At 29.6% G+C, this 26926-nt stretch overlaps 3 protein-coding genes across 3 annotated transcripts in view; all 3 read left to right on the top strand.

Moving 5' to 3' along the window:
* LOC111624788 (yrdC domain-containing protein, mitochondrial-like) overlaps positions 1 to 7668 on the top strand; it is a 31906-nt gene extending 24238 nt beyond the window's left edge. Inside the window, exon 6 of the mRNA XM_023367736.1 lies at positions 6735 to 7668. The gene's annotated coding sequence lies outside the window, so the exon portion shown is untranslated. The remainder of the gene's footprint in view (positions 1 to 6734) is intronic.
* Positions 7669 to 15199: 7531 nt separating this feature from the next.
* Positions 15200 to 17481, top strand: LOC111624789 (ATP-dependent RNA helicase DDX55-like). The gene has a single exon (XM_023367738.1). The coding sequence runs from the start codon at positions 15242 to 15244 to the stop codon at positions 17045 to 17047; it is 1806 nt and encodes a 601-aa protein (XP_023223506.1). The 5' UTR covers positions 15200 to 15241; the 3' UTR covers positions 17048 to 17481.
* Positions 17482 to 17935: 454 nt separating this feature from the next.
* The window catches only part of LOC111624790 (CDK5 regulatory subunit-associated protein 1-like), a 28288-nt gene continuing 19297 nt past the window's right edge, over positions 17936 to 26926 (top strand). The window contains exons 1-6 of the mRNA XM_023367739.1: positions 17936 to 18377; positions 19507 to 19610; positions 21281 to 21413; positions 23414 to 23542; positions 24086 to 24167; positions 26080 to 26200. Coding sequence (XP_023223507.1) covers positions 18098 to 18377; positions 19507 to 19610; positions 21281 to 21413; positions 23414 to 23542; positions 24086 to 24167; positions 26080 to 26200 — 849 coding nt within the window. The 5' untranslated portion in view covers positions 17936 to 18097. The remainder of the gene's footprint in view (positions 18378 to 19506; positions 19611 to 21280; positions 21414 to 23413; positions 23543 to 24085; positions 24168 to 26079; positions 26201 to 26926) is intronic.

Genomic DNA, 26926 nt, shown 5'->3' on the forward strand with positions numbered 1-26926 from the left:
ATAAATATGGAGTCAGATCTGCACAAACTACATCTTACAAACTTAAAATTTTATTCTAGATTTACAAAAAGTAATTTATACAAATGAGATATTTTATTCTTGATTGTCTTTATCTATAAGCCAGTCTTACCAAAGAAATTACATTTAATACAATTTAATCACCATTTTACACTTTCCGTACAAACAAAGAATAATTTCCTTGTAATAGAAAGATTTACGTTTAATAAAGCAATGTTTCTTTTTACTAGCATGATTTACGTTTGACTATATGCCAGAACATAAAACTGAAAAATTAATATGTACAGTTAACACAAAAAAAAAATAAATTGTACAATGATATTCTCCAGATGTAATATATTAATTTTATCCCATATTCTTCAAGACATTTTTCATGTTGATGATTGGAAATCATTGAAGCAACCCTTGATAACTATTTGTAGATTATCTACTGTTGTGAGGTGAAGTTGAAAGTTCACAATGATCAGAAGCAAATTGTAACATCTCCAGCCTGGAATTTGAGAAGATCATGTTGTGTTAGAGCCATGAATCCATTGTGAAATGAATTTATGTAACTGGGAAACCCAGGATACAATATCATGCAAAATTCACTCTGTAGAAAATCTCAAAAACGGAAACAAAAATTAATATTAAAACCTCAATCATCATCAAAATTATCGCATGTAATCATCATCATCACAATGTTTTTAATAATCTTCCTTTAGAGAATGAAACACAATGAAAGAATTTGCCTTACTTTAAGAGAGGACTGGAGATCACAAGAGAAACATTAATTTTTTAAATTTATATCACAATTTTTATTGTATATTTTTAAATAATCTTCACAGATTGTGGATAGATGCAATTAATACACACTGTTATATTAATAAATAGTGAATGTTAATTTGATGTGATACATTTGATTACAAAAGTACAGTAGACCCCCTATAACGCTTAGATACGTTCCACGTTAATCGAATTTTACGTTGTAGGAATCATTAAATACATGAGCCAATCGCAGCCCGACACGTGTGAAGTTTACGGACTAAGGCTGTTTGAAAGGTTTTCTTCTATAAAATTAACCGATTCTAGACTAATTCCACTCAACATTTCCAAAACACGTATAATTTNTAGAATGTATTTTTATATACTGTTATATTAAAGCATAGCTTTTATGTGACGATATATAAAATTAGTTACGTGAAAAATATTAAAATAATAATGATTATATTAAGGATTTACAAATGGAGTTAATCGATTTGGCCTGTGAACTGCTTATATATTACTAACATGCCTTCAGTACAAAACAGCCAGAGAACACTACAACATACACTTTTAGATGACCAAGCTTTATGGAATATATTAGACAATAATGGAGAAATTCAATCTACAATGGTATATCTGAAGGTGATAAACTTATATTCAGAACTATAGACTAAAGGTATGCTTTTATTATAGAAAAACCTTTATTTTTTTTATTTTACTTATTGATAAAATTGAAAAAATATTTAAAACATTTATTACTTGTTAGCATATATTTTACCAAAATGCATGACATTTAAAGAATGTTTTATATGCAAACAACAGGTTTTTCCAATAGAAACTGTGTTATTTGTAAATTGATGGAAAATTTAATCTATCAAAAAATATATTAATAATAAATTAATTGCTCAGAATATTTAGGTTATATTATAATATTAGCTTTGTAACCAAAATCAAAGTAATGACTTTTTTATGTAAAACTAATAGTTTTGTAAAAAGTATAAAAAACATCTGTAATATAGCAACTTGAGACTTAAAATTACAGTACATCTGACTTAAAAATGAGATTATTCAAAAATTCTTTATAAATGATATTACACATGAAAGCAACACTTTAAAACTTTTTTCAACTAAGAACTGGTAGTTTTCATTAATTTTTCTTGATGCCCATCTCTCAAATGTGTGCATCTGTGTGCAGACTTGCACAATATTATATAATAAGGTATTTTATATAAAAAATAATGAATTTGATTTCTATTCTAATTTTTAAGTTTTCTACAGANATGATGATTTTAAAAAAAAAATTATAGGAAAATATATACAAATCTATGCACACCTTATAATAGAAATTTGATAAGTTTCTCTTCAAATTAATATTTTATTTGTGAATGAACACACTAAGCTTTCACAAGATTCCTTACAATGAATAACTCCAGTAGGGTGAACTATTTGTTTTCCTGTGAAATATGCACCATAATATTTCAAATAGGTATTATAATTATATTTATTAATAAGGTTGCATACAAATCCGACTTTTTAAAAGTTGGAAGTTGCACAATTTTGCATTACAAATTATATATTTAGTAATTCAAGGATACTGAAAGATTGCCGTTGATTTCTAATTTCTCAGAGGAAAAGTATGGCGATCGGTCAAAAAATGACCCTTCAAGATTTGTGCATTTTTGGACTTAGAACACCTTGAAGTACAAATGCAAAATAATTCGGAGGGTAATTTCTGTATGTATGGATGTTTGCATGTGTAGGGGCACGATTTTGTTTACCCTGTTTGAAGCTTAATAACGCCCGTGCTTTTTGTTGAAAATTTTTGAAATTTTGCAGGGAGGTTGTGTATTAGGGGATCGATGCTATTAAATTTTGGTGGTTAAAAGTCGGAGTGGGGAGATAATAGGAATCGTGTGTATCTGCAGTCGGGTCGGACTTAATGACGATTTTTTATAAAACCCGCCCCTGTCCTCAATTAAGCTTTTTGCCATTTTATAATTATAAACGCAAACAGTTTTTAAAAATGAAATATCGTAACAGATAGCGCAACCAGAATTTTAAATGTTGCCGGGAAAGTTGAGCAACTTGTCGATGGTTTATTTTTACATGGCTTCTAAGTCTATTATTGATTATTAATAAACCGAATAATTCAATCTTATTATTTGTAGGGGTGCTGTCCACTTTACTGAATTTGATTTTTTCATTTGCAGCTACACTGGCATCTAGGGCACCAGGATTCTAGAAAGCTTATATTTTAAACTTAAGCCTTTCTCGTTGGGCACGTTTCCTAGTAAGTTAGTTAAAAGACAGTTAAGCTATTCATGCAGTTTTAAATGTTATTGCTGGGAAAGTTAAGCAACTCGTTGCTGGATTTTTATAGAGGAGATTCGTTCATAAGTATTTATTAGTGCTTTACGAGAATGACGCTATTTTGACCAGAACTATATCGAGGTTGACTTTAAACAGAATATTATCTACTATTTTTTATGAAGAAATCATTAAAACTTGTCATTTTTATTAAATTATAAATTTGATGTTTTATAATTAAACTTATTTAAGTTTCTGTATATGTTACAGACAACTTTTCTTCTAGAATATTTAGACATATATTAGAAATGGAAGATTATATATTAGATATGGAAGTGGCACAATACCCTAAATATTAGACATATTTAGGGTATTGTCCACTTCCAAACTTTAACTACATATTTAATTAAGCAAATTCTGATGGCAAATCAATACGCCAGTGTCACATCAAAGATTTTCTTATGCGGATAAGGGCACCAAAGACGACTGACGAGCATATTAGAATTTGCATATATATATAAACTATAGAATTTATTTGAAAATTTCCTTTCGTGTTGGGGTCCACCAGTGGCTAAGCAGTTCCGTTCCCCGAACACTGGGAGTTCAGTCGTGGGTTCGCGCCTCGCCAGGACGGGCTGGCCACGTGAAGTTTTCCGTGTTTTCTCGTCTGTAACGCCTGAATAGGGTTCATTTACCCTTAGTACTTCTTTTGCCGTCTAGTATTCTTGAATTTTCTACCTCGGCTACTTTATTAGCAGCATCATGCTTACAGCCCGATAATTCGGCAGTTCGTTTGTTTTTAATAATCAGGTTTATGAAGAACAAGTAAAACGGCAAAGCCATATTTGTGACAAGACTATGTCTCGGAGACTCATTGCTAAACCGGATCACTTCGACGCTGATGACCAGAATTGCCACCGCGACATATGATAAAACTTGGGTCTGGATGGAAAAAACCCAGATGGGGATTTTAAAAACTCAGATTATTTACCCAGAAAAATTAATTATTAAAATATAATTATAAATACTTTATCATAGTACATTAGTGATGTTATAATTACAGACATTATAATAAAAATTTAAAAAACCATTTATTACCTAATTTACACAGTAGTTAATGTTATTTTACAGCTACTCTGTTCTTCTTTTTCCATTAACATTACTGCACAATCTTTATGCTCTTCTTGTCGCTTCTTATACCTTTGGTGGCAAACTCTTTGTACTGCATCTCTAGTTCAGGTTCGGGTTCATACAGCGAACAGCTAAGATTTCTCCTACTGATTGCTTGTTTAGCAAGCAACCTGTTCTTTGATGATTCAATAGTTAAACTAACTCCAGTGTTTTTGAAATTGCTGTATTAATTTCAAAATACACGTAAGCCATCCGGATTTTTATGTAGCTAGAGTTAAGATGGTGTTGTTTGTGCCGCGATAGCAAATCATTCGGGGTATGATTTTATAGCTTGAGCAGGTGCTTAAGTGTATCGGAGCGTTTTTAACTCCACATGATTCAGCGAATAAAGTACCATGCTTTTCGTTTTTGTTTATAAAATCTAATTTTTTTTATTATTTAAGTCATTTTATTTCAATAAATATAAAATGATTTACATCATTACCCTGTTTCTTATGAGAATTTATCTTCAGAACCTTTGGAGAAAAATAACAATTTCTCCAATGACGACATTTTTCTTCCTGACAATGAGGAATCAGTTCATATGAGATTGCAATCAGTCCATGATAGTGAAGTAGATGCCAAAGAGTTACTGGCAAACACAGAATCATCTGTCATCAAATTCTGTATAATTTACTGTACTATATAAAAATGGAACCACCGAATGGTATAAAGAACCAATGTTTATACTAGAAATGACTGTATAACATTACCGCGTATTGATTTTTTTCTGTTGATTTGTTGTAAAATATAATGTTTAGGTGCTTAACTTTTAAAAGTATAACGTAGTTTGATGTTTAATGAACTTTTTCTTAATTATTTCCTATTATCTGACATTTTTGCTTATCCGACGTTTTGCCCGCCCGTTTAGGTCGGATAATCCAGACTCTACTGTAAAGTTATATTTTAAAAAACCCATATTTTATGAAAATTAGGGGGAAACAACCTAGAAACCAAGAGAATATCGAAAAACCCAGATCTGGATTTTAAAACCAAGGATTGGTAACCCTGCTCACCACGGATCTCGTTCTTATTCTTCAATCTTCTTTGGTATCGCTGGCTTTGTTCGGATCTTTGAAACTTCGCCGGCCAAGGCCACGAGGTCGTCAACGTTGTATTTTCAGTGAAATTAACCTATCCAATTTGAAATTTCTCTCCGTTGCGTGTCGTTCCGGGTTGAATTTTTGCCGATGCCTAACGAAAATGTTCCGTTTTTGAAAAAAATAATCGTCGCTAATGTATCGTCCGAAATTATTTTATTATTTTGTTCAAATAATATGCGGTATATTAATTAATAAATATAAAAAGAAAACAAATTATATTTCGGAAGTTAGTTTTAATATATTATAAAATTATAACGACGCGCCATCTAGTATCAAAAACGTTCCGATGATGGAACGATACATCTTCAGTCAATTGGTCAAGGTCAGCACGTACGGACCAGAAATATATGGGGAATAACACGGAACAGGTAAATGGGTTTTTTTCAAAGATTCGTTTGTCAAAATTCGATTTCACAATATTCGTATTTCCAACTTCCCAACGAGCAACGCATGCGCAAATCTCGCACTACTGCCTGTTTGTAGAGAGTGTCGCCATTTTGTATTTTGACTGGGTTCTCGGTCCCCTGACTACCTACAAGTCTGGTTTTTTATGTGCCCATGATTTGGGGGTACTTAATACTCTGTGCCAAATTGCAACTCCTGACATGTCTCTCTTTCATGACTCCAAGCTGGTAACATCAGTTAGTGCGATTTTATAAACAAGACATAGTCTTGTCAAAAACTTCATATTTGCATACTCGTTCGTATCCTTGCCCAATTTGCACAACCTGATATAATGCAGTTATTGAAGCTACCGGGCATGATTAAAAATTACGACAGCATCGGCAGAATTATTACAAGATATTACAAGTTCTGACAAGTAAAGAATTTTCAGAGTACTGTCACAAATAGGCTACTTATTGATTATTGATAATCTGTGACATGCTATAATAAGCAAAAATTTAAAAAAATAATAAGCAGGCTCAAAATTAATAAATACAAATGCATTCTGACGGTTTATGAGTTAATTATACTTTTTATTTGCAAAATTTCCTTAACTTTAACACAAAAGAAGAAAAAAGTGAATTATTAAAAAATATGCGGGATTTCCGGTGTTAAAAAACAGTCAGGATTCCTGATTTCCCGGAATTCCGCTGGAAAAACTCTACTATTTACGCACGCTACGAATTTCTCACTAGCTGCCTTCTGTCTGCTAGAATAACTGTCAGAAAACATCTAATGATAGCGCACAGTTGGGAAGAGTTTTGTGTTCACAGATAGACTGAAGGAATAACAATATAAAAGAATACATATGTATATATATTATCTTAATCAAATATTGATTTTGTAGAGGATAAACATCTAGTAATCGAATATTAACTTTTCCAAATTATCATACAATTTACAATTTGTTTATTGAATTAAAAAAATAATTTCAATTCCTTCTTACAGGAAGAAGTGTTTCAAGAGATTCGGGCTATTTCGCCGTAAAAGAAAAGTACTGTACAGTACATCCAATGGAAGACGACAGCATTAAAGATGATTTGGTCTATGCTAAGGAAAAGGAAGAGTGTACGCATGCGGTATCCATTCGTTACAGAATCGAGAAATAGAATAATATTCAGGAATTTCAGATGTTCATACTGAAATTGTGACCGTAGTCTTTTGTAATAATGCGATAAAAACTCCCACAGGTCTCATCAGGCAGTAGTGGCATTATGAGTCCTCCGCTGGGTGGAAACTTGAGTGTAAGCTTACCATCGCTGTTTTCTCTAGCAGTCAAATATTTCACAAAGATTCTGCTAAATTATATCCTGCCGAAGTGATAAAGTTGCACGAATTGTCGCATTGGTGGGACTTGCACAACACGTTGCAAGAGGAATGCTTTCCAAATGTTCGACCGTGAATTTCATTCTTAGGCGAATGGTGTGAAGAACCGTGCATGGATAGCATGCAGTTTTCGATATGGAAAACGACTGGTTCTCTGAACATTAAGCAAATCACAACGTTTTCATCCTCCACCAGCCAGAGAACCTGACGAGTCGTCTGTAGAAAAGTTGCGACGGTTAACAAGATTCCTAATGAAGTTTTCTATCTACCGATTTTCCAGACGAAATGAAAATGAGTCTGTCGAGCAAACAATAAGTAGAATGCTCATCTCTGCGCAAAAGCAAGAGATTCTTGTTCCTTCTTCAAATGATACAATCGATAAATATACTATAAGCACCACACGTTTGGTCGTGGTAGATAACAAAATGAAAAAGAGAGAAGGAGAAACAGATTCAACCGCGACCCGTTGATGGAATACAGTCGACCCCCTATAACACTGTTGATTATTCCGTTTTATATGAATTCCATGTTGTACGAGTCACTTAGATTTTACAAATACGTGTGCAGGACTGTGAACGGCTCACGTATTTGTAAAATCTAAGTGATTCGTACAACATGGAATTCATATAAAACGGAATTATCAACAGTGTTATAGGGGGATCAACTGATATGTATTCCTCTGGTATCGTGGTTAAGTTCCTAGAACAACTTGTTTGTTCCCAAACAGATTCTTACCGGATTTCAATCCAATTTATGATACTTAATAGCTTGAACTTTTTATCGCATTATTACAAAAGACTACGGACACAATTTCAGTGTGAACATTTGAAATTCCTGAATATTATTCTATATCTCGATTCTGTAACGAATGGATGCCATTGAACAACAGTTTAAAATACAGTTTCTCATATCGATTAAAGAAAATTTCTTCAAATGCATCAAATCCTATCAACACAATAGTAAAAGGTAAACTAAACCGTGTTAGTAAACCATGAAATTTTCACCAAATCCTGTACGCACCCGTAACAATTTCATCCATTCCTGTAACGTCTTCATAACACCCTCATCTAATCTTGTAGCGCCACCAAAATGGTTTTATCGAATCATGTAACGCCTCCGTAAAGTTTCACAAAATTCTGCAAATAGTACTGAAAAACCTCACCAAATCCCGTTTATATAACTGTAGAAAATTTATAAAATTTTTCAATACATTCATAAAAATTGACCATCTTGTCACGCTACGTCAATAAGAAGAAACGAATGTCCCGACCTTAGAATTAGCATCATCGATTATTCTGCCATAGGCGTTTACAGCCAGTTATGGTAATATTCAAACTATACTTAATTATTTGGCATTTAACGAAATGTAGTGAACCAAACATCATGTTTAACATTTGACGAAGAAATCTTCAATATCTAATACTGTACATTGTAATGACATTAGACGTCGTCACGTAATTGAGATCCTGAAGGAGTCTGTGGGTACAAATCAATAGCTGAAAAGTAATGGACTTGTGCAATCAAAACACAAATAATAATTGATTCTACAACAAAGTTTTCGGCGTAAATTATGAGTATTTGCAAATATAGAATCAATTTTCAAAATTAAAAGATGAATTATAATTGATGTTTAATAGAATAATAAAGGTTGTGTTTAAAAGTCTCATTTTTTTCTTTTAATTAATTCCCATTGACGAGGTAACTCGTCAAGTTTACATAGGGTTACGAAAAATTCGGTAGTTAAGGCCACTTTTGACAAAATTTTTTTTCAATTTTTGGAATGTTTTTTAGATCCACAAATTTTTGCAAAAATTTTTACCCGCGCAAAAAAATTTTATCGCGATTTTAACCCCTTAACGACCACCTGTCATAAATTATAATGTAATTAAGCATAAAAAATACATAAAACTGAAAAAAACGAAATAAATGCATTTATTTTGAAGAAAAAGCTTCGAAGTTTAAGTTCCTTTGTCTCCCCTTTCTGTGAAATTTAACACTGATGAGTCATTGTTTACACAGCTGGATGACCTTGAGAACAGCTGGAGTCGGATTTCCTGGGGCATTCTCATAGACGTCTCGGGAGGACAAGGGTTTAAAGTAGGGTGAATATGAGGGACGCCTATAATTTTAAATATTTTTAAAAAATTAAGATTTTAATTGCGATTTCCGACCACCCTAATTAATTAAATTTATATAAAATAAAATATATTAATTTAAAAAATTAAAAAACTATTGGAGGTCGTTTTTGACATCAGAAAGCAGCTTTAAATAACTTTACGGAAGGAAAATCCGTGCACTACAACTTTAGAACCATGAAATAAATTTGATAAAAACTCCCACTAAACACCTTTAGTTCCTCCCCGAGTTAACTCGGGCAGGTTACATAGCGTTACATAAAACACGGTCCTTAATTAAGGCCATTTTTGAATTTTTGGAATGTTTTTTGTCTCCNAAGTTATGTAAATTTACTTAAAATTTTTCCGCATTTATTAGTTTTAGATATTCTTTCTTTTTATTGTAAAACAACAATCTTGCTAAAGAATAATTTTGTCTTTTAGGTCGAAGATCTTGTCCGGGAGAAAACATTGCAATCTTAGAAGCGTTTCTTTATATGGCTGCATTTATCCAGAAATATACTTTTCATCCTCCCTCCGACAAAGAAACTTTTGACTTAGACGGCATAACCACACTTACTCATTATTCGAAACCGTTCGAAATTCTTTTTCGTCCAAGAACGTAAACGAATAGAAGTTATTAGACAAATCTATCTCAAGATAAATTTTTTAAATTCTTTAATTTGGTGAGTTAAAAAATGCAGGGGCGTGCCGTGACATTTGATGATAGGGAAGCTGTGTTTCTATAAGAAGCCGACATCCAGGGGCAATCAGTTAATTCTTTCTTTAAATGTATTTTTAATAGATTATTTATCTGACGTACTTAGTAAATAAATAAGTTCATTATAATTACCTGTTATTAGATCCAATATATTCCATATGCCCTCTAAATGCCAATTCTTGCTTTGATAAAAACATATAACATGTATTTATTTAGATATAATATATCTATTACCCATAATTATCTCGTTACAATTTTCAATATTTATTTTATATTATTTACTAATGTTAAATTCTATTCCGCTTCGATTTCCAAATTGCTTCAAATACGAAAGAATCGACGATTTTTCGTGTCTTTCGCCAGCTAAATTGTCAAAGCCATTCTTATTCCACACACTAATTTCATTTGAAAATAGTAGGCAAGCCAACAAAACAATTTTTGCATTTTTATGCATTTACAGAGCCATTTTATCGTGAAAATGTCGAACAAATTTTTTTATTGAAGCGTTTATATTTAACTTAGGCATTGGCCGTTCTCTTTTAATGTTTTCTTTTTCATTATATGATCTCGAGCCAAAACTTTTTTAAAATAAATTTTCAATATCGCAATTACATTCCGAATCGCTAGCCACGATATAAGGGCTAAAATTAAAAATAAAATTATAAAAACTTACTTGGTGAAATAAAATGTGTGGTGGATATACATACCTGGTACAAAACATTCTTCAATTGTATGAATATACTTTTAAAGAAAATTATAATTAAATATAACTTTGTAATGAAACGTACATGAAAATAACATAAAATATTCTTTACTCTTTAAATCTTAACCACTTAGTCAAATAGCTCCCTACGAGTGGAATCAGAGACGGTCCTGCTAGGTGTGCGGTGTGTACTGTACATGCACGCGGGCTGCCAAATCCCGAGGGTGCCGATACCCTCGGGATTTGGCAATGTCAAATGTTTCTTTTGTCGCATCACTAATATACCTCAAAAGACGCGACAGGGTTCTTGTAAATTTTAAACGTTTCTCACCATAGCTGTAAAAGTCTAAATATGTTAAACTTAATAGATTGTCCGTCGTTTGTTTTCTAACTAATTCGTTTTAGGACCAGGTGTTGTCCACGGAAATTTCCAAAATTTACAACTTTTCGGTCACTCTCGTCGAACTGGAAAAATTTCTGTCTTTATTACATCTAATACAGTATTTCGAAGAAATCAGTCCCCACTGTACTCGGCTATAGATTGGTTCGGTTAAGCTTTTGTTTAAGTAATATTCCGGCTCTTTCGTCAGGGTTTTGTTTATGTCCCCAATTCCCTAATCGCTTAATTATTTAACTACTTCTTAAGTAGAAATAAGTCGAAACCGGTTACTTTGTACTCGAATATTTGTAGTCTCGGGAAAAAAGTGGAAAGACAAATTTTTATGACAAACGGATACATAAATCGTAAATTTAAGGAAAATAAATTCTAGAGCTTTTTCTGTACCTCGTGCATCTCTCTCATTCATTAAATTTAGTTGTAAATGATGCTGCCAAAGTAACAGTTAATTTTTTAACATTGTACAAGAATTGTACACGTTTTTTTCTACATCCCCTTAAAGATGGGATATACGAAATCGTAATATCACTGGTTTAACATTGAAATCCGTGAGTAATATAAAATCGGAGAGCGGAATAAATATATCAAATATTTTAATGGATTTTTTAAACTCCTGTCAACTATACAGAACTATCGTAAAAACATACCAGTAAATTCTTATCGGTTGGGTTAAGTTATAAATCTACTCGTTATTCACGTAATCGGAATATCTAGTGGGCAGGCGGCTAACAGCCCAGAACCGGTCCTTGATAGAATTGGAATCTTTATATGTGTGCAGCTTTCACCCAAGGTCGTAGGCTTCCACCGGCTAAACCGGGTGAGGTTGGTGCTCTGTAAAGCGCATGCGCAAATCTGGCTTTTTGGAATCTGACAATACAGAGATTCCACTCCGCCACTAATATTCGAATATACAATAGCAATCTTATTTTTTTTTCACGTGTAGTATAGAAATTTGTAATAAGATACATAATGCGGTTATAATAAAATATTGTGCGATTATTTTCATATAATTAAAATTAATATGTATTTATTTTTTAGAGAATACGAGGGAAGCGGCGCTTCCAACGCTTCTAATGACGGCACGCCACTGGTATGTTTGTCCGAGAAATTTTTGGATGAAATACAAACCGCACAACTTCAAAATCGCATAAAAATAATCCGCATAAAAAGAGACCTTACAGTATATGCCTCCCGGAATGTCTTTTACGGAAAACTGGTTTTTATTTAGGTGTTAAAAACGTGAAGAAAACTCGAAAGAGTTTACGTGGCCAGCCCGTTGGCCAGATTATTTTTATACTTCAATATCATCATGTTATTTGTTATATATATAAGCTGGGTTTCCAAAATGGTCTTTGCACCGATAGCTCTCCATTCTCTCAGGGACACTGAGTGCAGCCTGTTGGGCTGTTGGTCTAATCTACGTTGTGTATTATTCGAACCATAAGTATTGCGGGAAAACCAATATATTCTGACAATCTAAACAGACTTTTTTAAGCGGAACTTTACTTATATTTTAGTAAACAGTAGACGTATTCAGTCTGCCGTTTTGAGAATCCGGGTTCGAGTTCGGATCGAGGTATCAGGAGATTTTCCAGGAGCGGTCTGTCCTGGAATGTCAGGATCCATTTTTTACCACTCGTCTTTCTCCATTGCATGTTTGGCCGAACTCATGAATGGTATAATTAAAATGGCTGTTTATTGCCCTTAGGGAAGAGAGTCAAAAATAAAAATAAATAATGAAATAAAAAATGTATATGGATGTGAATTCATGTGATAATCTTTATTTATTATACAGTAGGTGATCGGTTAACGAACGAATCGGATAACATCTTCGCGAAAGAATTTTATGTTCGGATAACGAACATCTCACAAAACAAACACAAGAAGAAGCGACGTAAAATAATGAATACCGATTGGTCTTCCCTTGTCTTCAGGCAACAATTCGCAACTTTTCGGAGCGCGGGAGACGTCGACATCGACGCTCAAGCCGGTATATACCGATCGGATAGTATTCCTCCGAACTTTGAAACTCTTCCTTTTAATTCCAGCCTTTTATTTTTCTGACAGAAACAAATCTTTTATAATATTCGCGAGACTGTCGGGCAAGCACTCGTTAAGTTTTGCTTCGGGTTTTATTTTCGAAAGGTGAGAGCAAAATAGCAAAGGTAGAGAATAAGCAGAAGATGTTTGATGTTACTGGGCAGTATAGCTTTAACAGGTCTACAATAGGCCGCAGTTCAATCTTATCTAAGAAAGATACAGTATAATCGAGAAAACTCGAGCAGCTAAAAAGTAACAAAAATCACATCTGAGAAATAAAGAACATTGAAGAGCTCATAATAGAACCTGAAACGGATCTGACGACAGAAGAATGCCAAGAACTCTTGAATGAACAACACCAAGAATCTCTGCGAAATATGTTTTCTTCTGAAAAAGAGGATTAATGCCGATATCTGCTATTAAACATCTTTTGCAGAAGTGGGAGGATGTCAGAACAACGGTCTTAGAATGGCATCCAAACCAGGTTGAGGTTAATAGGCTTGGGATCTCTACAATTACAATGCTATTAATTACTTTTGCAAAATCATAAAGAAGAGAGAAAAGCAACCGACATTAGACAGATTCTTTAACCACCACAAACGGAGAAAACATGACTAATAAAAATGCAAGACTGTGTACTGTACATATGTATATTTATTATTACATATAAATAAACGTAGTAAGAAAGTGTATATTTTTTTATTTTTGGGGTCACCAGAATGAATTAATCAAATTCCTATACAAACGTATGGTAAATTGATAATTGGTTAATGAACAAAGTCTTAGAACGGATTATGTTCGTTAACCGATCACCCACTGTATATATTTATTTAATTTTTATATATAATATCAGAGATAATGCAATTCTCGACAATATTCTTACTATGAAAGTAATATATGTAGCATCGATTATTTTAATGGATGAAAGTACATTGAATGATGAAAACATGAATACATACAAAGTTTTACAGCCGATTGCAGAGACAGAGTTTACGTTAAACGACGTTTATCAACAGAACGGCCTATAGACGTTGCAAAGACGACGATCGTCTATTTCCGACCGTTCTCTAAACGAACTTCGGCAAAACATTGGCTCTTATTTCGCTACTACTTCCCTGTTTTAGGAGTCGTTCGGCCAATCGGGTTATTTGTTTGTGACGTCAGAAATGGTCGTCAGCTATATTCCGAAAGCTTCCAGAAATAAAATCTTAAGGCCGTCAAAACCATTGTTCGGCAATTAATGGCAATCCTTTTCCATTTCGATATTTAATTTCGTCGCCAATACGGTTTAAAAGATGAACAAATCCATATTTAGAAAATTTATACCGAATTCGAAATTCGCCTTAATAGATTTTTAAGGAATTATTTCGACATCTTATTACTGTCGAAATGAATAATTTTAAATATTTTATTATTAATATTACACTTTTTTTATATCTATAAACAGATTTCTGTAATTATTAAAATTGTCACGTTTGTTTAACAGTACAATGACTCCGAAATGCATTAACGTTTTATAACTGACACGATACTCGAATTGTAAATAAATGCATCTGATTTAAATTAATTGAAGTTTTAAGTCTTCACCTATTTGAATATCGAAATTGGAACATTTAAAAAAAAAATTTAAAGCAATTAATTAATGAATAATTTTGTCGATTCGTACCGTTTACAACATTTATCAAAGGAACGATATCTGTTTTTAGCTAAACTTTTCCACAAACAAAGCTACCACTCGAATTGAAAAGCCCTCTAAATCTGCTGTCGAGTGAGTCTAGAAAATAGGTCAAATAACTTGTTTCTAATCGCTGTGTACATTGTGGCAGGCGAGAAACGTCGTCTCGGCAATGAAATTTTTCTGAACAGCGGTCTACCCGATCTGTAAACCGCCGTCGGTCTCTGCAATCGGCTGTTATTGTCGTTATCGAATTTTTTTAGAAAATTAATAAAAATATACATATATAAATTTAAATAATTTTAAAACGTTAATTATAGTTAACAATTTAAAAAATGTTTAATTTAATTGACTTTTATTTTAAAAAATATGGTGCTAGTTTTTGGCTAGTAAAATATGTTTACATCGAAGAAATTTGACATTCTTACCACGTGGGTTTTACTGTAATATTTTTTAGCATGTGGTTACTTTGATTATGTATGTTAAATAATTTTATGAAAAGGTATCTAATCATGGTCGGCGATAATAACATAGAAAGAAGCTGGAAATGTATTAAAGTAAATACAGAAATTCAAAATGCCATTAAGGATCTTGGATTTAAATCGATGACTCCAGTACAAGCAGCATGCATCCCGCTTTTTCTCGCAAATAAAGATGTTGTTGTTGAAGCAGTGACAGGCAGTGGGAAGACATTAGCATTCGTTATACCTCTCTTAGAAATTTTACTACGTAAAACTTCCCTAAAGAAGAAAGATGTCGGTGCTATAGTAATATCACCAACGAGAGAACTTGCTACACAAACTGCAGAAGTCCTTGAACATTTTCTAAAGTACGTCCCTCAGTTCACGTATATGTTATTAACTGGTGGATATAAACCAACAGTAGACATAAATAAATTTCAAGAAAATGGAGGTAATATTATCATATCTACACCTGGTCGAATTATGGATATATTTACAAGGAAGACTGATATGTTTAATTTTGCTGCAAATGTAAAAACCCTAGAAGTTTTGATATTAGATGAAGCTGATCGGTTACTTGATCTTGGATTTGAATCAAGTATAAATGACATATTGAGTTATTTGCCAAAACAGAGGCGAACTGGTTTGTTTTCTGCTACACAGACTAAAGAAGTTAAAGATTTAGTTCGAGCTGGTTTGAGAAATCCTGTTTGGATTGCAGTGAAAGAAAAATCTTCTTTGGGAAATGATCAACGAACTCCTTCCACATTGAGTAATTATTATAAAATCTGTGAAGCAGATTCAAAATTGAACTGGTTAGTAAATTTCTTAAAAAACAGGCCAGAGGAGAAACATCTTGTATTTTTTAGTACATGTGCTTGTGTTGATTATTTTTCAATAATTCTAACTCATCATCTGAAAAATATAAATGTACAAAGTATTCATGGGAAAATGAGAAATAAAAGACAGAAAATATTTAATGAATTTAGGAAAAGAAACAATGGTGTATTAATCTGTACTGATATTATGGCTCGTGGAGTTGACATTCCAGATATAAATTGGGTGATACAGTATGATCCTCCAAGTTCTGCTAGTGCTTTTGTTCATCGCTGTGGAAGAACTGCAAGAATAGGAAATATGGGAAATGCTCTACTTTTGTTGTTACCAACAGAAGATGCTTATATTAACTTTTTAAAGTTAAATCAAAATGTTGTAGTTGAAGAAATAAAATTAATTGAAATCTTAGAAGATATATTACCTGACGTAAGAAAGTATGCAATGAAGGATAGAGATTTTTTTGATAAAGGAATGAGAGCCTTTGTCTCATATGTACAAGCTTATGCCAAACACGAGTGTAATTTATTGTTTCAAATTAGAGATTTAGATTTTGGTAAATTAGCACAAGGATTTGGGTTGTTAAAATTGCCACGAATGCCTGAGTTGAAAGGTAAACGTGTTGGAAATTTTCAGCAGACAAGTATTGATTTTAATTCAATTCCTTACAAAGATAAGGAAAAAGAAGATGAGAGACAGAGAAGTTTAGAACAGTATAGAGCAACAGGAACATGGCCTAACAAAAAAAAACACAATCCAAATAAAGGCTCTTGGTCAAGGAAAAAAGAAAAAATTAAGTTAAAAAAAGAGAAAAAAGCAAAAAGAGCACTTAAAAGAAAGAGTTCTCATCAGTTCACTGATAATGATTTAGAGGAACTTGCACAAGATACCAGATTGATGAAGAAGTTTAAAAAAGGATGCATTACAAAGGAAGAATTTGATAAGGGTTTTTGTGATGAAGTAAAAGAAACTGAAGATGTAACTGCTTGAAATCAATAAATTGAAATACTTTCTAATGTAAAAAATTGATCAATATGATGATGATTTTTAAGAAAAGCTGTGCTAGATTTTTTTGCATATCCCAATAATTTGCCAAATAAGCAAAATATGTTATTTTCACTGTGTGTACATATATAAATATATCTATAAATCATACAAAAGAAACTTGTTAGAAATGTTACAAATGACAAAAACTATTTAGTGTTTTTATTAATTGATAAATTATATATATTTCTAATGAATAAAGATATGTTGATTTTTAGATATTAAAATATGTCATATTCCTAAATTACAAATAAGTTATTTATTACAAATAATTTTAGACAATTTTAGAACTTAGAATGTACTAAAACAATTTAATTTATTACTACTGCATTAATGGATAAGTATTAGCAAGTTGAATTTTTGAACTTAAGTGACGAGTATATAGATAGTGATAAACTGTGTGCCAGAATATTTGCCAATCTAGTATCTTAATGTAAAAGATGCAAGAAGTGAAATTATTATTATTATTTATTTTTTGTTTAGCTAAACAAAATAGAATTGTATGACTAATGTAAGACAATCTGTAGACCCAGTGAACCAGGAATCATGTTTTGAGAACCACTGCTTTACAACATTTGTAAAACAAAAATTATTTAAATTAAAAATCTAAATATTTTTCAAAATCATTAAAAATAAATAGAATTTAGTTTTCTTTCATGATTTTTCAGACAGATAATGCTATATGATAATACGTATACTGTATAAATGTACTTTTTTAAAATTCACACCAAGCAAAAGTATTTTAAATCACTTGAAGTTCAAATTTTGCATGTAGCATGTTAAAAGGTGGATACAAACTTATTAAATGCATAACTACGTATTATTTTGTATTTCAATTGATTATAATTAAAATTTTTATGTAATGTATAATACATATTGACGACAGATGGCGTTATTGTATTCAAGATGGCAGCCTCCAGTAATGGTATGCGTGGTATTTGAGTATGTGAAGATTTAAAGTAACAGCGAATGGGATAAGTATAATTATTATCAAGAATGAATCATATTCGATTAAATTATAAGAATTTAGATTATCTTATGCAATGTTTGCGTTGGAGGGTATTCTATAACAGTAGATGTGTGCATTTTGCATCTTGTTTGCACTCGATTAAATCGAATGTAGACGATATTGATTTTCATAGAAAACTTCGCAGTGGCCCTTCTTTACAAGATTTTATTAAAACAAATGATTTAAAGAATAAAGAATTATCAATAGTAAATGAAAGCCTCCATCCTTACATTGACTCTCAAACTGTTGATGGAACAAATAGAAAAGGTAATTCAATATAAATAATAAGCAGGTTTTATTTATTAATTAGATAAGAAAAATATAAATTGAAAATCTTTTGTATATTTATATATGAACTGATCAAATTTGATGAAAAATAGTCAGTTTATTGATTTTTTAAAATGTCTGTTGAAGATTTTATACCTATTGTATGACACCTCTGCTTGAGTTTTATAAATCTTGAGATTACTACATTGTATTCATGTTTGTCCCTTATTTTAGGATGACTGCACTCTCCAGTTTTGATTGTTTTTAATATTTGATTATAGAATCAATCTTTGAATAGAACAATTTTATTAACACTCCAATATAATATCACCAATTTATAGACCAATAAAGAAGTAAATTCAAAAAGTAACCAAAGTTTGATCACTTTTAGGTCCCATTTTCACTGATTCTGAAATGTGCTGAACTGTGAATGTTATAGTCAGCCTACCTATTTGGGCCTTGGACTCTTACTTTTCTATAAGATTAAGAACAGGAGTGATTCTGAAGAATAAGAATTGGTAATTTTTATATTATAATTGGGATAAATATGTCCATTTTACTCAACACAATATAATTAAATATACACAAGTGGCCCATCTCATTAGAAAACTAATATATCCAAACTAACAGATTTCTTTTAAAACTTCTTCCATTCTGTAGATACTACCAGGATCCTTTTCCACACCTGGATACCTCTATCTCAATACCCATGATGGGCATTACAATATTTAGGTAGTAATGGACAGTCTGATGTATTTTGTCAACCAACTTTTGAGAATTGAACCAACCTGGATCCAAACTTGGATTCCTCAAAGTGACAAGACTGTGCCTTTAGTATCTTATCCATTTGGTATTTGCCAAAATGATTTGAGCATTTAACTTAAATTTGATAGGCATTTGAAATTATTTTATTTGACTCTTGAAGTTACATGTGCAAATTCAAAAGCATTTAATGGATTTTTAGTTTTTATTACTTTATTTTATGATATAATGTGTTCTGAATTCTAAAATATATATCATATTAATAAAGCAATAAGCATTAATTAATTTTTGTGCATTACTAATTTCTTGTTTAAGTTTTATATCATGAAAATACATAATTTATATGACTAATGTTTAAATTTTACAGTTTATATACAAACTTATGGTTGCCAGATGAATGTAAATGATACAGAAATTGTGTGGGCAATATTGGAAAAGGCTGGATATTGTAAAGTTGATAGCAAAGAATTTGTAAGTATTGATAAAATTGTTTAAATATAATGTAAATTTGAATCTACATATACTTTGACTTATATTAATGTTATATGAGTACATGAATTGTGTACATGTGTTTATTTAATGGCAAAAAGGTTTCTTTGTTCTGTGCAAAATTATTTTTTTTAATATAATTATCTCTACTTTAATAAGAATCTAAAATTATAAGCATAAAATTGAGAAAAAAAATGCTTAATTCTGGAAACAAAATTAAATTTTTCTTCAGTAACATTTTTGTTCTTTTTTGAGAACCACACCAGCTGTGAAAATTAGCAAACATGTTAGAATGAATGTATTTGAAAGAGAACATCTCTGTGTAAAACATTTTCAAATTTAAAATTACAAGGAAAGTTAAAATTATTCAGAAATTGAAGTAAGATCAAAATAAATTAAAACTGGAAATTATACAAAAATTCAATTAAATAGAACACATTACAACATTAAATGTAGACTTTTGGCTACTCATAGTACATGACCTTCAACAAACATTCCCTACATATTGATGCTTCCTATAGACAAAGTTGGAAAGGACTTTTTCAATAAAAAAATAATAGTATAAGAGTCAAAATAGCGGTCTATCTACTAAGACAAAGAAGTCATGGGCATTAATAATTCTAAGCTTGCATCTCATCGTAGACTGCAATTTCTTACTAACTAAACACACTCAAGAAAACCTTTAAATATGCAGCCGTATTTATTAAATTCTAACGTTTTCGGTCATATTCAATGGCCTTTCTCAAGAAAAAACAGAAAAAAATCGAACTTCGAACTTGAATTAACGATACAAGCGTTTTGGAACGTTTTTAAAAATGATATTCTACTGGAGTAACGCCATCTTTATATAACAGTTGTTATTATATAACCACATTAGCTATTAGAACATTAAAAATATGACGTTCAGGATATAAAATAACAGTAAAAATAAACATAAAAATATAGACATAAAATATCAAGTCATTGAATATGACCGAAAACGTTAGAATTTAATAAATACGGCTGCATATTTAAAGGTTTTCTTGAGTGTGTTTAGTTATCATGAAAACTTGTAGACAATAAGCTTGATGAAAACAAATGACTAAACTGTAGTTTTGTATGGAGGTATTGCCCCCAACATTGGCAGAGAAAATTATAATTGTTTAAATTGAATAAACAACATTACAGGGAGAACAGGGATTATCAATTTTGGAAGCATTTATTGAAGAGCTTCTGGGAATGGTGATCATATACCTCACCTTCTGACCTGTGTCATGTCTCAAACACGCTCTCTCTGCTCATGAGCACAATTCAAAACAAACAAATTTTTTGACAATTTCAATTAAAAATTACTATTGCAAATTAACTTACCTGTGCATTTTTTATGGCTACAGTTTTTATGAGTTAAATGTATTGATTAAGTAGAATTTTTTTTTTAAGATTTTGTCTTTATTATTATTTTTTTTCTATTTTTATTTTTCTTCAAAGTTTCTAATATGCTTTTAAGAAATTTTTAGAAAGATTAAATATAAAAGCTGATTTTTATATATATATTTTTTAACTTTTTGATTATTTCATCTAATTTTGTTCATGAATGCTTTTTCAAGTAATTTTTATTATTTATAAAAAAACTAATTAACTCGCCATGTTAATGAGAAATTTTTAAATTTCAGGCTGATGTAATTCTTGTTGTAACATGTGCAATTCGAGAGGGAGCAGAACAGAAGATATGGCATCTGCTAGACTATTTAAAGTCACTGAAAAGAAAGAGAAAATCAAAATTTCCATTAAAAGTTGGTGTTTTAGGTAAATTTAAACGTCATTATGAAAAACTTCAAATTTATTGAACTGAGTTTAATTAATTATTTATTGCATTTCTTTGACATTAGTATAAGTTTTTCTATCTAATCTTTTTTATTACAGTGGATGATTTAGATTGTAAGTTGAATAAAAAAGATAGTCAGTAATTATTATGTTATATAATGCATTACTTTTTCCTTATTTTTTAAAAAATAAAAATTACAGTGCACTCTCATTATCTAAACTTTACTTAATTAATCTGAACCAGTTTTGTTTGTTTTTCTGCTAAATGTTTCAGCTGAACAAAGGAATTACAGAATATATTTTTTTTAATGTAAAGGATTTATAAATTTGTATAATTTTATAAATTCTTCATGTTAACAACTGCTATTTTACAACTGGTTGAAACTAGAAATTAAGAAACACTGCAAAAACCTAACAAACCAGTAACAAAATTATAAACTAAGTGCAAACAGTTTTGCGCATGTTAAACGGGCATCATCAGGCAACATTGTTCGGCAATCTCCAGTGTTTTTCTTGGCAGTTTGTTGCCTGATAAGGTTTGTTAATTTCTTCATGTTTTTAAAAAATCACACACACACAGATTTAATAAAAGATTTTATTTATTTCAATGAGCTGTCTGTACAGAGAATGAATAGATATTCTGATGATTCATAAATGTTACTTTTACTTTTTTTTCTTGTTCACTGTATCAATTAAACACTGTTATGTAAGATAATAAACTCAACAAATAATCTTACAAGCAGCATAAAAAACTTTAGTAATTGAAAGTTTTTTATGCTGCTTATTTGTTAAGTTTATTTATTATCTTGTTCACTGACCCAGCTAAATATCTACATGAGTGCATATTATGTCATTATGAAGTTGCTAAGACCAAAACATTGATCTTTTAATGTTCAAACTAGCATAGTTTTAATTTACTAAAATTAAACTTGGTTTCATTTACCCAAATGTATATTTAGTACTAAAACAAAAACTAAAATTACATGTGTATAATGACTAAAACTGAAACTTGGGAATGTGAGTTACTGTTAGTTTAAACATGAATTGAATGCTTGAAATTATTGACAAATGACAAAGTTATAGAATTGATTACATATACAGTTCAATTATTTTTTAATAAATCTAAAACCATTTTATTTTCATGGTTTGAAAAAATATTGTACATGAAAATGAATACTTTTAAATGTGATGACAGTGATGACAAATACAGCATTACTCATTTCATATTTGTGTTATGTAGTAATGTTTAAATCTGTTAGGTATATTAAAAATTATATAGATATATTATAAACAAGATAGATATTATATTTTAATTTTTAAAATGTATCTTGTTTATAACTGTGTGTTTTATACATTTTTTTAAATATTTTTTTTCACACATTGAATTATTGATTTATTGTTATGATTATTTATTATTATTGATAAGATATTAAGTTTGTTTAAAATACTATTGGTTACATATGTATGTACGTACAGTGCATATAGAGGATTTTGAAATATTTTGTAATATAAAATAAAATATTTAAAATCATTTTTCAATAAATTCATGAAAAGATGAAATTTCTTGAAATTAAATTTTTATTACATTTGTTTTAGATTGATTTCCTTCTCATCCTTGTATTTTAAATAACATATCTTATAGATTGTTTTCAAGTAAATTGTAAGGATAATTTTTTATAGTTTGTTTAATAATTTGACAATACAAATTGACATCAAAGAAAAGTTATTAAGTATGTGACTCTAGCGTTCTAATTATATACTCTAAACATATGAAGTCTTAATGAATATAATATAAACTGTATATGACAATTACCTTTGATATTTGACAGAAACCAATCATTATATATCTATAATGTATTAGGATGAAATCCATTTGTTACTATATGTAAATAGTCTTTTTATCACATATTTGAAAAATAACCAAGTTTTAAAGAAAATTACTATGAAAATGTTAGAATGTATTTTTGATGATGTCATTATAGGCTGTATGGCTGAACGACTGAAAATGAAACTCTTAGAAGCAGACAAAGCGGTGGATATTGTAGCTGGTCCGGACAGTTATAGAGATCTTCCTCGATTACTTTCCCTAGCGGATGATGGTCAAGAAGCAGGTAAGAATATTTTTCATTTTAGAAATAATAATACTTTAAAAGAATAATCAGTTATGTTTACATTAATATTATATATAAAAATAACAGACAATTTTTTTCCAGTCATATAAATGTATTATACAATTTTAATAAATTTAATTACTGTTTATTAAATGATTTAAACATGTAAATATGTTAAAATTATTTTATATACATTATTTTTTCATATTATATGGTACTGAAGTTAATTTCTCATTTTCTAGTTAATAATTTCATTTACACATGAATTAGTTTACATTTTTTTTTCTAATTCATATTTCAAAATAAAATAATAAAATTAATAGAAAGCTGATATAATAAATTGATCAGAAATATGAATAATATTTTAATTAAAACAGTAATTAGAAAAAAAAAATATTTGAAAACTTGTGAAAAAATTCTATTTATTCACAATGTTTTTATTAATTTAACTAACTATTACAGTATATATTAATTTTAAATTATAACTTGTAAATTATAACTTTAATTTTTAATTATAACTTTAATAATGTTATAATTTTTCAGTCAATGTGATTCTTTCGCTAGAAGAGACTTATGCCGATATTACGCCTGTCCGAATTAATCCCAATTCACCAAGTGCTTTTGTGTAAGCCACAGTTTAAGTTTTTTTTTTTTGGCATTAAATTATTTTCTAAGTTGTCAAAGTCATCATCATCATTATCAACTATTTTTAATTTGATGAGATTCATGAAATTTCTATTAAGACTAAATAATAATCTTATTAAAAGTGGGATAATGCCTAAATAAGGACCAGTTTCCCTTAAAAGGACTTCCAGGAAGGCATCCCTCCTAGGCAGATCGCCCATGTGTTGCGTTGCCATAACTAAACAAACAAACAAAAGTGGAAAATTTTATTAACTTACTAATTCATTTTCATTAATAAAATTTATATTTCTGTTTCCATATCTTACTTTGATTTTATAAAAATTTTTTCTTATTTTATTACTAAACTAATTGAATTGAATTAAATGAATTTAGTTTTATCACAATGTACAGCACATAATTATGTAAAACATACATAAATCACATATTTCAAAAATTTATTTCTTTTTATAAATAAATAGAAAATTTTAAAAATAAAAATATGCATAAAATGTTTTATATATTTTTACATTTTAAACATAACTTTTACCAAATGCAGTATTGAATATTTATTCATTAATTTTTTCTTTACAAGTGGTAATTTATATTACTCTTATATTGAGAACCAAACTGTGTGAACTTTTTCTGGATTATTTTTGTCTATATTTGATTTATACATGTAAATAAGAGCAGCCAATATCACTTATCATAGATTTAATGTTCTTTTAAATTAGTTAATTATCATCAAATATTAACTTTTGGAAAATTCAGTATCAATTCATTTCAATTCAAAAAATTTGTTATTTGGATTTTTATTTAGTTATAACTTCCAAATTTGTAAACCTAAAAATATAAATTAATTATATTGTTCTCAATAAAACATTCAACACCTTAACGCTGAGAAATATTTATTAACCCACAAACGTTTTCAGCCTAATGAAATAGGCCATCATCAGGTGATATTGAACAACTTTGAAAAGTGNTTTATACTCAAATTAGAGTTATAATTTAGAGTACAAATTAGTTTGTACTCTAAATTATAAATTCTGAATTTTTAATGTTTAATAATTAAATTTGATTTTTTGTTTTGACAATAGACCTTAATAACTTATTTACAATTAAATTCATAAAAATATATATCAAAAAGCATCACATTATAAAGGCAGATATGAACTAAGACTTTAAAAGAAGCTGAGTTTGATATTTAATTTATATTGTTCTCATTTTTCTGTCTGATAATCTAATTATAAAACTATACAATGCATAGTTATTTAATAATAATTAGAGTATCAAAGAACAATGTTAAGTTTGGAGTGCTTTCTGGTCATCCTGGTTTAAAGGTTATAATGAGAGGAACACAATGTTTCTAATTTCCATTGAGAAACTAGAGGGATAGGTCAAAATTTGCACTTGATCATTTCTCCATGGATTGCTTAATTTTTGCACTCGTAAAAATGTATAACAAACTGATAGTAGGAGACAATGTAAACAGTAAGTATTGCTTTTCATATGAGTTTTACTTTAATTTCCTTAACACAAACATTGACTCTATTTTATAATAGCAGTGTGAGTGCTGCAATTGCATTCAAAAAATGTTAGAATTTCAAAAGAACAGGAGGAGCAACTACTGGTGCAATAAGTTTTCAGAGTATCTTCATTATGCTTACATAATTGCATTCAAAAAGTTTCTTTTTGAATGCAATTCCTGAAAACATGGCTGCCATTTGGAGATGGCTATTATTGGAGGTTTGATTGTATTACAGATTCTTTTTAAATTGTCACCTTTGGTTTATGTAACTATTGGTTGAGAATTAGAATTCTGATTTAATATTATTTTTTCTATCTTTTTATTATTTTTGTTTTTGATATTTTATGAATTATATACATTAATATATTATATTATTATTAAATTGCAGATCTATAATGAGAGGTTGTGATAATATGTGTAGTTATTGCATTGTACCATTTACCAGAGGAAGAGAAAGGAGTCGTCCAGTATCATCTATATTAGATGAAATTAGACAATTATCTGATAAAGTAGGAAATTATTTTGTTACTTATGCAAATTCTAAATTTTATTTTATTATTTTGTTTAATATTTTTTTAACCAAAACTCTAATAAAAGAATTTATTAAAACTGTATTAATCATTTTTAAATGTATAGAAAACATAAATATTTTTATCATATTAAATCTCAAATATCATTCAATTACATAATTCATTAATTATGTTATAGATTTAGACTATAAAACTATTCTATTCCATATTTTAATTGTAATTAGTAAAAATTTAATATAAATATAAACATCATAACTACACCTGATACATTGCAATAACACACCTTCAATTGCCATATATCATTGCCGTAAATTCTTTAGTAATTTATAATTATTATTATGAAATTATAGCCTGATGATATATGGCAATTAAAGGTGTGTTAAAAATTTAATAATAATTAAATTTGAAATAATAATGAAAAATGTTAAATGCCAACTTGAAAATAAATCAATGGTTTCTAGTTTAGTGTCAAAAGATATTCAAATATAACTTCACCCAGATTATTTTCTTTTTAATTTATTTGCAAACTTATTCAACTTTTAACTATGTAATCTGATATATTCAATAGTTTGAAAATGATAAATTAGTTTAAATAAAAGTTTGATTTAAAACTCTTTCCTCAAATTAACTAATCAATTTTTCTGAAAATTGTTTTGTAATGACCTTTCTCTTGTTAGAAATACTCATTTAGTGAATACTTCTAAA

This window comes from Centruroides sculpturatus, unplaced genomic scaffold, assembly GCF_000671375.1.
Source record: "Centruroides sculpturatus isolate CEXI.00-Female unplaced genomic scaffold, Cexi_2.0 scaffold330, whole genome shotgun sequence".
Classification (NCBI taxonomy): domain Eukaryota; kingdom Metazoa; phylum Arthropoda; class Arachnida; order Scorpiones; family Buthidae; genus Centruroides; species Centruroides sculpturatus.

Bases quoted from the DNA above. Each gene is read 5' to 3' on its own strand.
- LOC111624789 (XM_023367738.1), top strand. From the start codon at position 15,242: ATGTTAAATAATTTTATGAAAAGGTATCTAATCATGGTCGGCGATAAT.